The sequence below is a fragment of the Mustela nivalis genome (assembly GCF_964662115.1).
Source record: "Mustela nivalis genome assembly, chromosome: 10".
Taxonomy (NCBI): Eukaryota; Metazoa; Chordata; class Mammalia; order Carnivora; family Mustelidae; genus Mustela; species Mustela nivalis.
In genome coordinates, this window is record NC_139029.1 from 24,650,887 (window position 1) to 24,667,842 (window position 16,956).

A 16,956-nucleotide genomic window follows, 5' to 3' on the forward strand; every position below is an offset into this window, starting at 1 on the left:
TCACACACAAATCCTAGGCCTCTGCATATAGTCACCTTGCTGAAGCAACAGCCAGACAGAACTGACCTGCTTCTACCCATCCTCATCTCCCTTTCTGGTGGATGAGGGGTGGTGGTGGATGGTCCCCCTGTCTGCGAGCCCTGGGTGGACAAAGGGGCTTCCGGAAAGAGAGGAGGAGGATGGCCAGTGGGAATGGGCTCCCCTCATCCTCTGCCCTGGTGGCCAAGCGCCCCTCCGCCCTGGGCCCATTCCCCAGACACACCTGGATCCACCAGGACACACCCCAAGACAGCTTAGACAAGACTTGCCATGAAATCTGGAAAAGAGTTCAAGGCCTGCCCGAGGCCTTGCAACCCAGGACCTTGAAGGAACAGCTCTCCACCCCTGTGGCTGGGACTTCAAGAGACAACGGACTCAGCTTCCAGGAAGAGTGAGTGTCCCCCTCTGTGGCTGGCATCAAGGGAAGTGGGAGGAGCTGAGGTCCAACCTTCTGAGGGAATGTTCTTGCCCCTTGTTCAGTCTAGTTAAACCCAAAAGGCTGTATGCTTTTCCTCCACCTGTCTTGGTCCTTTGTCCAATCTTTATAGGGGAGTTGGGAGGGGTCCTGAAGTTACCTGGGTGAAGTGCCACACCAGGGCTGTATTTCTGCTGTCTCTTTACCATCCCGCTAAGGGGACACTTTTCCTTTTACTTATGCAACCCAGATGTAGATCTGAGGACCTTGAAAACCCACGCTGGCCTGGGCTGAGGGTCAGAGCCCATGGCTTTCTCTGGCGGCAACTCCGTGATACTTTCCCTTTCCCACCCCCAAAGGCTAGGCATTGGCAGAGATGAGTCTGGTAGTTTTAAACCACATCTGGAATTCCCTAATACAGGGAGCAGCTGTCCCATTCAGCCTCCACGGAAGCCTCTGCAAGAGCGCACATCAAAATATTTACTGGGAAGGCATTGACATATTCAGAGGGCACAATAGAAAATTAAAGTGCGGGAAGATGGCTGTAAATAGGCCTTTTCCTGGATGGGAAATCCTGTGTCTGGGAAACACAGAGTTTCATGTTGGGCAGATATTGTTGAGGATGGATATTCTCAAGAAGAGGAAGGAGAGAGCTCGTTAGGAAAAGCCTGTAAAGCACCTTGGTCATCAGTGCCACCTCTGAGCCCCCGTTCAATGTCGGGCATCCTCCGAGGGGGTTGCGAACATTAATTACTCCTCCCAGGGTCCCTATGAGCCAGGTATTAGTGTCCCCATTTTACAGATGGATTAAGTGTTAATAATTAAATGCTAATTAAAGACTAAGTGATAATTAAGTGTCGCCTGTTCTAACACATGCTCCAGTTCAGCTCAGAGATGCTAGAGTGGGGAGACCATGTAGGCAATTATCCATTGTGTCTGGTTTCAGGGATTTCCATGAAAGAGCTAAGAAGAGAGGGGAAGCGGAACTGCTACCCAGGTGTTCACTACCTGCTGTCCCCTCTTGGGCTGCGGACAAAGGTGGAAGGCACTTTGGCTGTGATTGCTTATCCTGCCCTGTGCTCAGCATGACATGGCTGGGCTGGGAATAGCCTGTCTACCACCCAAATCCTGCTGTCCAACCCTCCAGTGGCACTGAGCCCCCCTCCCCTGCCCGTTGCCATCTGTTCTGGGACAGGGCCTTGGCAGGGGGCCCTTGTGGCTGTGCTCAGCTCTCAGTGGCCAAGAAGCTGATTGTCCACTTTGTAGACCAAGGGTCAGTGGCAATTTCCAGTAGATGGCACTCTCTCTGCCAGGTCACACTGAGTTAATGGAGATAGACTCTACTTCCAGTCTGCACTTGGCCCAGAAGTGAACTAGTGCACCTTTGGCCTTGATGTTTTTACTCTGCAAATTGAGGATGATATGGCCTGCTTGGTCCACCTCAGAGTCGATAAGGAGAATCACATGCAGTGGACCCAGGACCCTCCCCCACCCCTGAAAGCTGCATTATGCAGAGGAGGCTGTCCTTTAATGGGATTCTCAGAGTTCAGGGGGTTTTTCTTGTTACTGCTGCTGGCTTCAATCGGGGGTTTTCATACTCTGCTCAAAGACCCGCAGGTGCTTCAAGGGGCCATCCTAGAATCAAGGGGCCTCGTTGCTGGGCCGCCATCCCGACTTCAGCCAGAAGGCTCTTTGGTGTTTTAGGGTGTTGCTTCCTGGAGTTCTCCATAAGCTACATTTGGGGAAAACAAACAAAATACCAATGGTTTTGCTGCTGAGAAGGGAGCCAGGGAAACACCTGGTAAGATGAGTAACCGATGTCAAAACAGTGTAGACACCAACCAAATAGAACCCAAGAAGTTCTTCATGCAGTCAAGGCAGCTGCAATGGCAGAGTCCGATCCCTGGCTTTAGACCACGTGCCGCACTGCTCGGGCTGTGGGATCTGTTTAACTTCTATGAGCTGGAGTTTCCTCATCTGCCAAGGGAAGACAATTACCGCCTTCTCAGAAGGCTGTTGGGATGATTTAATGGGATATTTAAACATTCCTGGTAATAACGGTAATGACTAGGATTTGTACCGATTCCTTGTAATAATAATGATGGTGATGATCTCTTTAAGCCCTGCAATTATTCCATGAGGTTGGTACTATTTTAAACCCCCCCTCTTTTTGACTTTGTATTATGCAGATGTTCCCAGGCATAAAATAGAATAGGATGGTGAATGTCTGTCTGGGTGTCTGTCACCGAGGTTCAGGTTCATTGACTACAACACTTGTGCCATTCTTGGTTCAAGTCGTCCCTCCCTGGTTTTTAAATAGAATCCCTTTTTGCAGATGAGGTCACAGGTTGGAGGGGTCCATTTCTCTGCCCGAGGCCTGACAGGAAGTGGTGGAATTTCAGAAAGCAAACTCAGGTTCATCTCAGCTATTAGGTGATAGATAGTGTGGGCTATGTTCCCCTGGAAATGGAAGCATCTTTTTTGACCATTATAATATTGGGCAGCCCCATGTTCTGAATGGTCACACATAGACAATGGATTTCAAATCCTGTATGCTGTACGTACGGCGTGCCTGTGGGATGGCTTCAGGCCCATGAGATACCTCTCAGCTAATCTTCCCGCCGCTTCATCTGTAAACCTAGTTTGGGTGACATTTTCTGCTATTAGGGTGGCTAGATAAGTAAATTCTAAAGCTCTTTCTAGCCAGAATTTTTTTTTTTCTTGACTCAATCCATTTATATCACAAAACCCCAGACATCTCGAGGCTGAAAGGGATCCTGGAGGCCACCTTCTGCTGTTTGAATCTCTTCCTCAAGATCCTTGCTAAGTGGTTACCCACTTGTACACTTGCTTAGATGGAGAAGCGCACCACCTCCTAAGGCAGCCCCTTCCCTTGCTATGAATGCTAGCTGTCAAAAGACCATTTTCTTCCTATATTGAGTCTATCTCTGTCAAACTCATACCCATTGAGCTGGGTTCAGATCAGTGGATTTAGGGCTCCAAACTTAATCAATCCTCTCAGTCTTTCCATAGCCCTTTAGATATTAAAAGATGGTAAACTATGTTCTTCCTAGGATTTCTTATTTCTGTAGCTGATCATCTCCGGTTTTCTAAGATTCCTCTCACATTTGCTGGCTCCCTTGGCAGTGAGGTAACCAGAACTAGTACAGGAAACCAGGTATGATCTAGTTCATGCAAACAGGATCTTCTCTGTTTTTATTTTGTATTCATGGTAATGGTGATTAATGCTGCATTCACTTTTCCCCATGAGCCAGCTTCATTCTGTGGGCACATTTGGAATTTATTCATCCATCCAACCATCCATCCATCCATTCATTTATTCATTCAGCAGATATTTAATAAGCATCAACTATGTGCCTGGCACAGTGCTAAGAGAGATCAGGGTAGGGCTGTGACCTAGATAAGGATCTCCTTGGAGTTTACAGTCAAGGAGGGGACAGAAACAGAAAACAAGTAAATAAAAGACTGTGATAGTTTTAGAGCGTGAAAAAGACTGGTATTCTAGTTGGAGGAAACCAAACATAACAATTAACCAGATAATTTCAGATCGCAATGAGCACTCTGATGGAAATAAAACCGTGTCAGGGCAAAGCAGCCTTCAGTAGAGGGTGGTCAGGGAAGGGCTCTCCAAAGAGATGTGGTCATGTGATCTGAAACTAGGATCCCAAGAAGGAGCCGGTCAGGGGAAATCAGGGAAGGGCATCCAGGCAGGGGGGGAGAGCGACCATGAAGGGCCCAACACAGGAATGAGCACGGAGAAGGACTGAGGGACCTCGGGGAGGGAGCAGAGGTGTGATGGCATGGGACAAGGTGATATCAGAGGCAGGCCAGTGAGGTGTAGGCAGCCTGGGGGAATCACTGTAGCTAGTGTGGATTTGATTCTCGGTGTGATGGGACACACTCGAAGGCTTGAAGGGAGAGTAGCATGAGCAGATTCACTGTTTTTTAAAGACCTCTCTAGCTGCCATGCAGACAGGGTGTGTCGGCCTGAGAGAGGAGGTAGGAAGACCTCTGGAAGATGCTCCAGTGGTCCAGCTGAGGCACCACGGCAGGGTGGCTGGATCCGTGCAACTGCAGGGAAACAGAAGCAACGGGAGAATCAGAGGCTATTCTGGGAGGAGCCAGCAGGCGTGCTAAAGTTTGGGGCCCACAAAAAAAGACAGCAAGGCTCTGCTGAGGTTTTCTGCTTGAGCCACCACCAGCTGGACTGGGGGGCATTTCCTGAGGTGGGGAAGGAACTGGAGAAATGGGCTTTTGGGGAGAAAACACTAATTCTGTCTAGTATTCATTAAACTCCAGAATCGTACTCAGCTATCTTTCAAGTAGACTTAAATTAGGGCTCAGAGCATTGTGGCAAGCCTCCAGACTCACAGCCTAGAACCATGTGCTCCCTCATTACCCCTGTCACTGACCCTTTTAACAGCCTGAGAATCGGGTTTTGGATTTATGATTGACTCCTTTGCCCTGACTGAGACGTGGCATCTGTTCATTCCTTTGTTTATAGATTCATTCAACAAACACTCACGGTTGCCTTCTGGATGCCCGACCCTATACTGGGCCCCAAGATCTACACTAGGTCCCTCAATACAAAGATAAGTAGGACAGGAGGCCTTCTCTCAAAGAACTCCACCTCTAGTGGCTGGGATGGACCCAGAAACAGCAATGACATTCAACAGTATTTATTGTGCACCTACTGCATGCCTGATAAAGTATGCAAACAAATACAATGGTGGGAAAGATGAGGACAGTCTCTGACCTTCACGAACCTTCTGTGTCTTGAGGAAGGCAGACAACAGCATATTACCATTACCATGCCGATGAAGTCGTCGTGCTGTGAGAGCTTACTGAGGGGGACACAGAGGCTGTCCTTGGGGCTCAGGGAAAGCTTGCTGGAGAAGGCGGTAGGAGGCAGTTTGGAAGGTCAAGAGAAAAGACCCCTGCACTGTGCGTGTGATGAAGGGTACAGAGATGGCCCTTGGGAGCAGAAGATGGCAGGATTGTCACTGCAAAGGGGATCCATGGTTTTGTCTCCTGGGCTGGGTCTTGAGAAGAGAAAAGAGCCTACAGAAAGCATCCCTCAGGTGCACAGAAGGACAGGTAGCTCCCTGGAGATGGCATGTCATGCCTGGGGGTGAATGAGAGTGGAGAGGTGGCCTGGGGCTTGCTGGGTACCACTACCTTCGCTGGAGGCTCCTGGGTGCTCAAGCAGCACTAGAGAAACTTCCCACACCCCCAAGTCAGACAGAACTCTGTCTGCAGCATCAGAAGGCTTTGGTAGGTGTTACCCTGAGCCAGACCTAAGGAGGAAGATAACTCTACCCAAAGAAAGGAAATCCACTTGAGTTTTTAAAAAATGGAAATGATTTCCTGATTAACAGCCTTCTGAAGTATCTGTCTCAAGAAGGGAGAGGGCTGTTCTGCTCTTACTTTAGGAAATCCTTACTGTTTATGCCCACTGACCCATCCTCCAGTCTGGTGGGGCCCCTGGGACTTGAACCAAGATGCTGCCTTACTGAAGCTGTTCTCCCAATAAACCAATCTTTTGTGCTATGGTTATTTGTACCTTTGAGTGAAAAGTTGCTTGGGAGATATGCTCACTTTTATTTATTTATTTATTTATTTATTTTTTAAAGCTTGGACCCTAGTGATGGGTGTGATTAGGGTAAGACTCACACATGGAAATGCAGACTGGTGTCCTAGAGCAGAAGCCAGCTCCGAAGACCTTTGGAGTCTGATGCTCTAGGCTAGAGTTTTCTTCTCTCTAAGAGGTCAAATGTTTCAGAATCCGAGGAAAGGTGCTGTGCCCTCTTTTGCTTAAAACACATCCTTCTATCCCTTCACATTTTGTAAATGGCAGAGACCTCCCCCACCCACTGGGCGGGGGCCTCAGGTTGGAATCCATTTCTCCTAGACACTAAGTGTCTCCTTCCCTTATGCTTCCTGGGGGTGGGTCTCTGCCACTGCTGTGACCCCAGTCATGTTGATCTCCCCCATCCTGGTTATCAGGTGAATTAGTGCACGAAATGGCAGACAGAGGTTTAAGACCTCCCAATCTTTCTCTCCTCCACTCACCTTCAGGATGGTCTTGGATTCCTTGCCTCCCTGCCACTTTCTTTTCTGCCATTTTCAGAACATCTCATCTGGCTGTGTCTTGTTCCTTTCCTTCCTGGATGTGCTTTTCCCTTCACTTGCTTCATATTCCTGAATTATGTTAACAGTGCTGCTCAGGATTCTCCCATGGCTCCTTCATTGTCTTCTGAACCCCTTGATCTGGTCTACAAGGGTCTTTGTGTTGGCCTTGGCTATGTGCCCAGGAGTATCCTTGCTGCTCTTCTCCAAACTCTCTGTAAGCCGAGATGAACCACCAACAGGTGTATGGCTCCTTGGTTTTGCTTGGGGTACTCCACTGCCAGGAATGCCTCTCTTCCATATCTGTGCCTATTGAAATCCTATCTATCCTTTAGAACATAGAATAAGTGTGTCATCCCTTGAATGTTTCATGTCTCTCCCGTTCAACATTTTTTTCTTCCTCCCTCTTCCATGTTCTTCCTTTTAATTTAAATACATAATTATAACTTTCTCTTTTTCCCAAGAGTTTCAAGGTGGCTCAGGAAACAATAAAATAAGGAGACAGGTGGATTAGAATCCCAACATGTGGGGCGCCTGGGTGGCTCAGTGGGTTAGGCCTCTGCCTTTGGCTCGGGTCGTGATCTCAGGGTCCTTGGATCATGCCCTGCATGGAGCTCTCTGCTCGGCGGGGAGCCTGCTCCCCCCGCCCCCGCCTCTCTGACTACTTGTGGTCTCTGTCTGTCAAGTAAATAAATAAAATCTTAAAAAAAAAAAAAAAAGAATCCCAACATGCTTCCTAGCAATACCCAAACTGCTCAGACTTTCTGTGCCCCGTTTTCCTCATCTGAAAAATGGAAAATATTGCAGTGACCAACCACCTTAAAGGATGATTGTGGAGGTTAATGAAAGAATGCACGCAGAGCTCACACAGCAGCTGGCATAAGATAAGGACTCTAAGTTATTCTCCAGCATCATCATCACCATTATTGTTTTGATCAAGGATAAAATAACAGGGTTTGAGTCATCAAGAATCGAATGAGGGGAGGAAACTTATATTCCTGAAAACCTAAGTTAATGGAAACCACTCAACCAAGGCTAGCATTTTGCTCTGAGTTTCTTGGCAGGCAGGGCAAACAGTGGGGACAAAGCAGTTGGTTTCTATAACTTATATCATCTAATAAGAGAAAACAGGAGAGATCATCAGGAGAGACCAGTGCTTCCCTAGCTCTAAGGACTGTGAGATAGGGGTCTTTACATGAGGGTTACAGAATGGAAAAGTTGGTTCAGGTTCAACTCTCATGTTGACCGTTGGCCAAAGGGAAGGACACAGCATTCCATGGGATCTGTTGTTCTGGTTCAGGCACGAGATTTCTGATCATTAGGCACATATTGTACAGTGCCTTGTGGCCACAATCCTTCCTCCCCCACTTGACCATGGCTCTTTAAGGGCAAGGTCTGTGTCTTACTCATCTTTGTCTCCTGGTGCCCAGCTGAGTTCCTGGCACTTGGTGGCTGCTATGCAGTGTGTATGAATGAATGAGGAAGTGAATGATGGATGGACCATAAAAATGACACTGCAAGGAGGGTGAGGACCGGAGGTGGCCAGGATCCAAAAAAGGGGTCACAGTCATCAGAGGAAGCCTTGAGTGACCCAAGGACAGAATAACAATAAGGCAAGACATTGCAGGGTTTTTTCCTCCTTCTGTGTAAGCTGCAGAGAGGGGAACTAACATTTTCTTGTACATCTGATAAATGTCAGGCTCTACATTTTAATTTTCTGTTTATCTCATTGTCTTAGCAATCCTTCCTAGTAGATGGTCGATATTATTCCCATTTTACAGATGATGAAACCGAAGCTCAACCTCTAGGTAACTTGCCCAGAGTCCTTCTGCTAGGAGGGGCCAGAGCAGAGATAGGAGTCCCGTGAGGCTTCAAGGCCTGAGCTCCTTCCTGGACACCAGGAGCCCATCACAATAGCCCTTCTGTGTCTGCTTAGTACCAGGAGCCATGAGAGGCCGAGGGAAGATGAAGCATGATTAACGTCCCATGTCCCGTGTCCCCCTTTTTAATTTAATTTTATGGTTTCGGGAGCTGTGTCGCAGGTTGTGGGAGCCTGCAGAGATGGGCCACCGGTGGTTTGGTTTAATCCCCTTTTTAATATCTTTGTTGCAACGTTCTTTCCAATTCAGCTCCCAAGTCACATTAAAAAAAATACCTCTTCCTTAGGGTAAGCCTTCTCTTATTAAACAGATTCAAATGAAAAGTTTTCAAGATAATTTGAACAATACGAATCACACTGTAGCTCCTCGGATGCCGCGGAATCTCCTTTACTCTGTACTCACTCCTCAGCAGGTCTGGACTCAGTCTCCAGCTCCCTGAGTCCCCCACCCCCAAACCTGGCTGGTCTGGGGACCCAGCCCTCAGCAGCTTCCTGAGGGAAGCTCAGCTTCCCTCAGCTTCTCCTGAGGGACAAGGGTCAGGGAGGGGCTGGGGAAGGTGTCCCAATTCCCTGTGCTGTTCTGCATTCTCTGTCCCACCTGCCCCGAGGGAAATTCCCACCTGGCTGGCTGTCTCCCGTGCATCAAAGGCATCATTTGTGTCAACACCCACGAGGGGGTGGAAGGAGGGCTACCTATTCAGAATGCAGATACCCAGGCCCCGTTCTTGACCAACGGAGTGGCCATCTCCTCAAGAGTGCCTGGGAATCTGCATTCGGAACCATTGCCCCACGTGACTCCTGTGCATTTGTATGAAAGTTCTCTAGGTACATCGGGGGTCAAAGATGACAGAGCCTCAGGTTTAAAAGGGACACACAGCTTTGAGAAGGTGTTCCAAAGCAGTGCAAGAAGGAAGGAGACGGAGCTTTCTGGCTGTGTTTGCCAAGGATGGACACCGTAAAAAATGGGCTCTATCAGCGTGAAGGCCTTTGCTGAGAAGTGAGAGGAACGCCAAGTCCAGGCTTGGTGCTGGGGCAGCCGAGGCATTTCACGGGTTTACCTCCTTTAACCCCGAGTGGCGTCACTATGCCCACGGTGCAGGTGACAAGACTGAGGTTCCAAGACGTCTTCCCCCACCCCCACCCTCAGCCAGCTGGGCCCCAGGCAGCGGTGAGGGGGTCAGCAGCTCTCTCCTTGGAGCCGCTAACATTTGCATAGCGCTCCTTACAGTTTACCCAGTGCTTCACGTTCCTGGTTTCACTTAATCCTCCCCAGCCTGCAGGGTGGAGGAGGGGCGGGAGGTCCAGCCTTCTAAAGGCCCCCCCACCCCTCTGCCCCCCGAGATGTCCCTGCAGACAGAGGTCAGGGTCTCCTAGGTACCTTTGGGAGCCAGGTGTGTGGGGCCTGGGGTGGCGAGTGAATCTACCTATTCTCTCAAGTGCCCCCTCCCCCGTAAACTGAGCCCCTCAGAGCCTGGCCCCTCACCGCTGGGACAGGTGGAATCCACCCTTCTCATTCCTTTCCTTCCTGCTGGTTTTCCACAAGTCTGTGGTAGTGTGTGTGTCTGTGTGCGCTGGGTGTGTTGGGTGTATGTGTGTATGGCTGTGTGGGATGTGGGTGAGGTGTTGGCACAGTGTGCATGGCTGTGTGTATGTGTGTGCACCTGGGTGGGGGGTATGATTGTGGTACATGTGTGCATGGGTGTGGTGTGTGTGCGTGGGTGTGGCATGTGTGTGCATGGCTCTGGGGTGTGTGTGTGTGTGCATGGCTGTGGTATGTGTGTGCATGGGAGTGGCGTGTGTGTATGGGGAGGGAGACCCAGAGCGATTCAGTGAATCCCACATGTGGAGGAGAGGGAAGATAGAAGAGACAAGGTAGCTTTGACCAAGACGGCTGTGTCCTTTCCTTCCACACTGGGCAGGGCACCCTGCGTGCTGTGACTAATGCACCAGGGTTTCTGCTCCTCATGCAGACAGGAAGACCTAGAAATGTCCACTACTTTGGTCAAGCAGGGGTGGGCGCTGGACTGGACAGCAGAGCTTCTGCCTCTGTGATGAAGACCTCTCCTTATATGGGGCTTTTGGGGGTCTCTTCCCCACCCCCACTCATAACCATTCACCTGCCCACCAAGTTCTGTCTTTTGCCGCCTCCTCCTCGGTCCTGGCTGGCTCCTTGGCCTCTGGCCTCCTGCACCCAGGGTCAGAGAAAGGAAGTGAATTGCAGGTCACCTCGTCAGAAAGGACAGAGCTGGGGTTTGAGTGCGGGCATCCCAACGGCGAAGACCTGGCTCCTTCTCCCACTTCTGCTGTTTGGGGCAATGTAGGGCAGTGGTTACAGGCAGAGGCTTGGAGCCGAGTGGCCTTGGATCCAACCCTGATCTTGGGTGTAACTTGAAGTTACCTCTCAGACTTCCTGAGTCTCCATTTCTTCTTTCTAAATTGGGATTGAAGGTGCTGCTCACCCTTCCTAGTTGTTGGAAGGACAAGTGCTGAGCATATACCTGGCACCCAGTAGATACAGCACAGACGGTGGGTCAGGCCCCAGACCCCTCCTGTCACTCCTCTGGGCTGTTCCCTGGAGGGAAAATACCTAAGCCTGGCGCTTCCTTGCTGAAATCTCTCCACTGCTTCCCTGTGCCTTTGGAATCGAATCCTCTCTCATCACTCAGAGTCCTGGCACATACCACCTCCTGCTTTTATCTCTTTATAAATTCACCTGGCGTGACCCCACCCTTCATGTGCCCCATGCACTCCAGCAATAGTCATACCAATGCACCAAGCCCTCTTCTGCCTCATGGCCTTCGTATATGCTATTCCCTGTGTCTGGAAAGCTTTTCCTTGCATTCTTTACCTAAATACATGCTTCTTTCTTTTCTCCCCCAGCTTAAATGAAACTTCCTCAATGAGGCTTTTTTCACCCTTGGGTGTGTACACCTACTATTCTCCCACGCAACTTTTCACTTGGTGTTTGCAGAACAATGTGGTCCAGCATTTGGAAAAATGTAGCATGTGAACAAGATTGCCTCCACTCATTCCCATTGTTACTTCTCAATTCTGGGACCTTGGGAAAATTACTTAACTTCTCTGTCTCTTTGCTTCTTCATTTTTAAAAACTGGGAAAATCCTTTCTGTGTCAGTTATCTTTTGATCTATGACAAACCACCCCGAAGCTTGGTGACTCATAACCATCACTAACCACTTAGCTTCCCTTCCTGTGGGTCAGCAGTCTGGCCTGGGATCAGCAGAGTGGTTCTTCTTGGAGGGGCTGGGCCTGACTATATGGGCTCCCCTTCACCCACGTCTGCAGTCAGCTGGGGGTGGCAATGGGTGGCCCGGGGGCCTTGGGGTTTCCCCTCCATGGGCTGTGTCATCCTCTGGTAGGCTCTCCTACTCCCATGCCCAAGTCCCAAGACAAACATGGGATGAGGTCCTAATGTCCAAGAACTTTGAGTCTCCGCTCATTGTTCTTTTCTGTATGAAATGTATTTTGTTTATAATTTGGATTCTATTTCTATTGAAATATAGTTGACATATTATATTATATTAGTTTCAGGTGTACAACGTAGGGATTCAACATTTATATACATTACAAAAAGCTTACCATAAGTCTTGTCACCATCTGTCGCCAAGTGAAATTATTACAGTACAATGTTATTGACTATATTCCCTATGCTGTACTTTCCATCCCTGTGGCTCGTGTATTTTACAACAGGAAGTTTGTACCTCTTAATTCCTTTCACCTGTGTTGCCCATTCCATCTACCCCCTCTGGCAACCACCGGTTTGTTCACGGTATTTATGAGTCTGTTTCCATTTTGTTTTGGTTGTTCATTTGTTTTCATTTTCAGATTTCCCGTGTAAGTGAAATCATACAGCATTGGTCTCTCTCCACCTGCCTTATTTGTCTTAGCAGAATACCCTTTAGGTCCATCTATGTTGTCACAAATGGCAAGATTTCATTCTTTTTGATGGCTGAGTAATATTCCTGTGTGTGTGTGTGTGCGCGCGCGTGCGCGTGCATGCGCCACATCTTCTTTCTTCTTCTCTTGATGGACACTTATGTTTCTTCCAGATCTTGGCTATTGTAAATAACACTGCAGTGAACATAGGGATGCTTATGTCTTTCCAAATTAGTGTTTTAATTTTATTTGGGAAAATACCCAGAAGCAGAATTGCTGGGCTGGATAATATTTTTATTTTTATTTCTTGAGGAGCCTCTATACTATTCTGCAGAGTGGCTGCACCAATTTACATTTCCAGTAACGGTGCCTGAGGGTCCCCTCTTCCCCATATCCTCGCCAATACTTGGTATTTTTTATCTGCTCGGTAGTGACCATTCTGACAGGTGTGTAGTGATACCTCATTATGGTTTTGGCTTGAGTTTCCCTACTAATGAGTGATGTTGAGCATCTTTTCATGTTTCAGTTGCCCATCTGTATTCTTCTTTGGAAAAGTGTCTATTAGGGTTTTTTTTGTTGTTGTTGTTGTTGTTTCTTTCTTTCTTTCTTTCTTTCTTTCTTTTTTTTTTTTTGGTGTTGAGTTTTATGAGTTCTTTATAGATTTTGGACATTAGCCCCTTATAAGGTACATATTTTCAAATACCTTCTCCCATTCTATAGATTGCCATTTTGTTCTGTTGGTTTCTTTCACTGAGTGAAAGCTTTTTCGTTTGAATGTAGTCCCAAAATGTTTATTTTTGCTTTTGTTGCCCTTGCCTGAGGAGACAACCAAGAAAATATTGCCAAGACTGTTATCCAAGAGTCTACTGCCTGTTTTCTTTTAGGAGTTTTATGGTTTTAGGTCTTTAATTCATCTTGAATTTATTTTTGTAGATGGTGTAAGAATGTGGTCCCGTTTCGTCCTTTTGCATGTAGCTGTCCAGTTTTCCCACCAGCATTTATTGGAGAGGTTGTCTTTTCTCCACTATGCACTCCTGCTTCCTTTATGCAGATTAAATGACCATACAATCATGAATTTATTTCTGGGCTCTCAGTTCCATTCCATTGATCTATGGGTCTACTTTTGTGCTGGTACCATATTGTTTTGATTACTATAGCTTTGTGTATTCTAGTTTGAAATCTGGGAGCATGATACCTTCAACTTTGTTCTTTTTTTTTTTTTTTTCCTCAAGATTGATCTGGCTGTTTGGGGCATTTTGTGGTTTCATATGAATTTTAGGATTATTTGCTTTAGCTATATAATAGCATTTTGTTAGGAATTACACTGGATCTGCAGATTGCTTTGGGTTAGATGGACATTTTAACAATATTAATTCTTCCAATCCATAAGCATGGTGTATCTTTCCATTCATTTGTGTTGTCTTCAATTTCTTTCAGCTGTGTCTTATAGTTTTCAGAGTACAGGTCTTTTACCTTCTTGGTTAAATTTATCCCTAGATATTTTTCCTTATTACTGAATCAAGATTGGTGGAAACTCCTGAAGGGCCTGGACATAGGAAGCCATGATAAAATGGGGCCTGTTACTGTGAGCAGTTGACCACACTACCCCACTGGGGCTGTTGAGGGATTTGATTCCACCCTCTTGAAAGGGCATGGAAACTACCTAACACAGCACCTGGCCGGTTAGTTAGCTCTCCATAAGTGCTAAGCCTTCTTATTATTTTGTGACCTGGGACCTGAGCTTAAACATGTTAGCCAGCTTGCATAACGTTTGGCCTCTGTTAACCATCAGGGGTTTGAGTCCATTTCCAACTCTTTCCAGGGAGAGAGCTCTTGGCCACTACGCTTTGCTGCTTAGCTATGCAGACAGGTAGAGAAGTCAGAACCTCACCCATGGTCATGAGGTCAGTCCGTGGACAGACTGTCACTCAGGCCCAGGTCTGCATCAGTCCCGGGGTCCTTCACCTCCGTCAGCCATCACCAGCCATGTTACCCGGGTACTGGGCGTGGATACCATGTTTGTTGTTGGTCTGAAATGCCATGGTGGGAAGAAAATATTTGTTTTGGGTGTCCTCTTGTAGCACTAACAATTCTCTGCTTGTGTTTTTCTGTTGTCTGGCTTGGACGAATAGCAGTTTTCATCTTTGCTCTGTGTTATCATGTACACAGAACCGCTGTTGGGAGCTAACAGTGTGCTTGCTTAGTCATTATTCTGGGAAGGGGTGCCAACCAGTCAATAGCCTTTATTTTTATATGACTCTGAACACTGCAAATGCAGAAATCATGCATAGCGCTTACATCTAGAGCCGCTGGCAGACACTTGTCACTCCTGGAGGTGGGCAACGCAGAGGTGGTGGCGGCCACTGCAACCACAGCACCAATCCTGACTTCTTTCTTTGTCAGCACCTGGGAACTGGGTTAACCTTCCTGAATGATTCACTGTGATAGAGTCTGTGGCAGATTTGATGGTTTTTACCAACTCAAAGGAGAAAGCAAATAGCATGGGAGAGGTGCCAGGATCCGCAAAACTTCTCAGGAGGAGAAAAGAAAAGATAGATTCCAGGAAATGCAGGGGAGCGGACTTGACATTGAACCCAGGAAAGTGGTGAGAAGAATGAAAAATCTTCCTGGGATCCCCAAGGTGCTTGCAAAGGTCAGGTAGGCTTTCTGTGGAGTCTGCCGTGGGACTGCTGTGTAGAGGTGGGGCATTCTTAGGACTGGGCTGAACAGGTGGCTTGTGTCATCTGACCAGCTTAGGGATGTCAGGCCAGATGTGGGGGCCAGAAAATGGAACCAAAGCCACAGAGTTTGCAACCTGTGGGGAGGAGCTGAGCAGTCTTTGGCAACAGAGCTTTCAATGTCAAGAGCTCCAAGAGATGGATACAGGTAAAACATAAGTTCATGAGCTAGTTTCCTCATTGATTTAGCAAACTCTCCCTGAGCTGGAGTCAGATGTCAGGCACTGCTCTAAACCCTGAAGCTCTGTGCTGAACAAGATATAATCCCTGCCCTCGGGGAGGTTATGTTGTTGTGGGGAGTAAAGACAAAAAGATGCTGTGGATGATAATTAATACCATGAAGAAAATATGCAGATTGGTGGGGCAGAGAGTGCCTAGTTGGGGGGGGCACTTTAAAAATGGGCAGAAAAGGCTCCTTTGGGAGTAGGAAACATGAGCTGAGGCCTAAATGATGAGAAGAAGCAGTCAGGGGATGATCTAGCATTCCACAGGAAATGCAAAGGCCCTGGGGCCGGAATGAACTTGGCATGTCAAGGAATATTTTTAAGGCCAGAAGGGCTTGGGTGAAGGAGTCAAAGCAGGAGGGCCACTTAGTATCTGCCCTGAAGGCCAGGAAGGAGTTTAAATTTCATCCTATAAGTAATGAGATTCCACATGAGGGTTTAAGCAGAGAAATGGATTGATCTGAGTTCTGAGAACATCTTAACACTGTAGGCAGGCAGTTTTCTAGAATAAACAAGAACAAACGAATCTTGTTTTCTTGGGGGTTGGAGAGAAGGCAGGTAGGGACATCCTGGATCAGGGACTTGTAACTGTGTGATGAATCTTGATTGCAGAGAGGTGTTTGATAAAGGCTGTCTTGAAGAAGAAGAGATTGGATGATAGTGACTGGATTGATTTATTCCCCCAAAGTGTTGATGCAGGATTACTGTCAGGCTGTGGGGAGGGTCTCTGGCACTGTCTCCTAGGCTCAGCCCTGGACTCATTCCCTTCAACATTTCTATCTGTAAATTGGCGGAAGACCCAGGAGACACGCTCATCAGACATGCAGCTGACATGAACCTGTCAGGGACAGCTAATGCCATGGATGGCAGACTCAGGACTCACCACGATGATCCTTCCCAGGCTGGAGTGATGGAATGAAACCAGCAATAGACCTGATTGCACTCTGATTGGGGAACAGAGCTCAGCCATGAAGCAGGGAGTCCTTGCTGGATAGCTATCCCTGGAAAGGAAGCTGGATGGGGTAAGGGGAAGTCGTGAAGGCAGCTGAACCTACCCACATTCCCACACTTTCTAGGTGACAAGGTCCTTGTCCTTGGCCAGGCTCATTTTTCCCCATCAGTAAAGTGGGGATGATGCTATCTCTTGCTCATGAGTGTGAAGAAGATTAAATTCAAGCATGTATAGGGATGCATGGCTTCCTGTCTGGCCTGTAGTTGATTTGTGACAGAAGCAAGGGAAGTAGAAGTTTGTGGAGACTGGCTCAAGGGAGGGCTGGGAGGTTGGCGGCAGCATTTCAGGGGTGCATGGAGGGCCCACAGCCAGAGTGGACCCTGTATCCTTGGTACTGCGCTGCCCCTGCTGGGAATGCCAACTTCCTAAAGGGCCCCTGATTGCTGTAATGTGCCAGAGGAGTTCATGAGAACACCACAGGCGTTCATGAGAACGCCACAGGCGTTCATGAGATGCCCTTCAACAGACCAATGGATAAAGAGGATGTGGTCCATATATACAATGGAATATGACTCAGCCATCAGAAAGGATGAATACCCACCATTTGCATCAACATGGATAGAACTGGAGGGGATTATGCTAAGTGAAGTAAGTCAAGCAGAGA

At 47.8% G+C, this 16,956-nt stretch overlaps 1 protein-coding gene across 2 annotated transcripts in view; it reads left to right on the forward strand.

Annotated features, from left to right (window-relative positions):
- LOC309842132 (uncharacterized protein C1orf94) overlaps positions 1–16,956 on the forward strand; it is a 39,202-nt gene continuing 22,246 nt past the window's right edge. For both annotated transcript variants that reach the window (XM_082686072.1, XM_082686073.1), the window contains exon 1: positions 1–430. In XM_082686072.1, the coding sequence (XP_082542198.1) occupies positions 102–430 (329 nt within the window). In that variant the 5' untranslated portion in view covers positions 1–101. The remainder of the gene's footprint in view (positions 431–16,956) is intronic.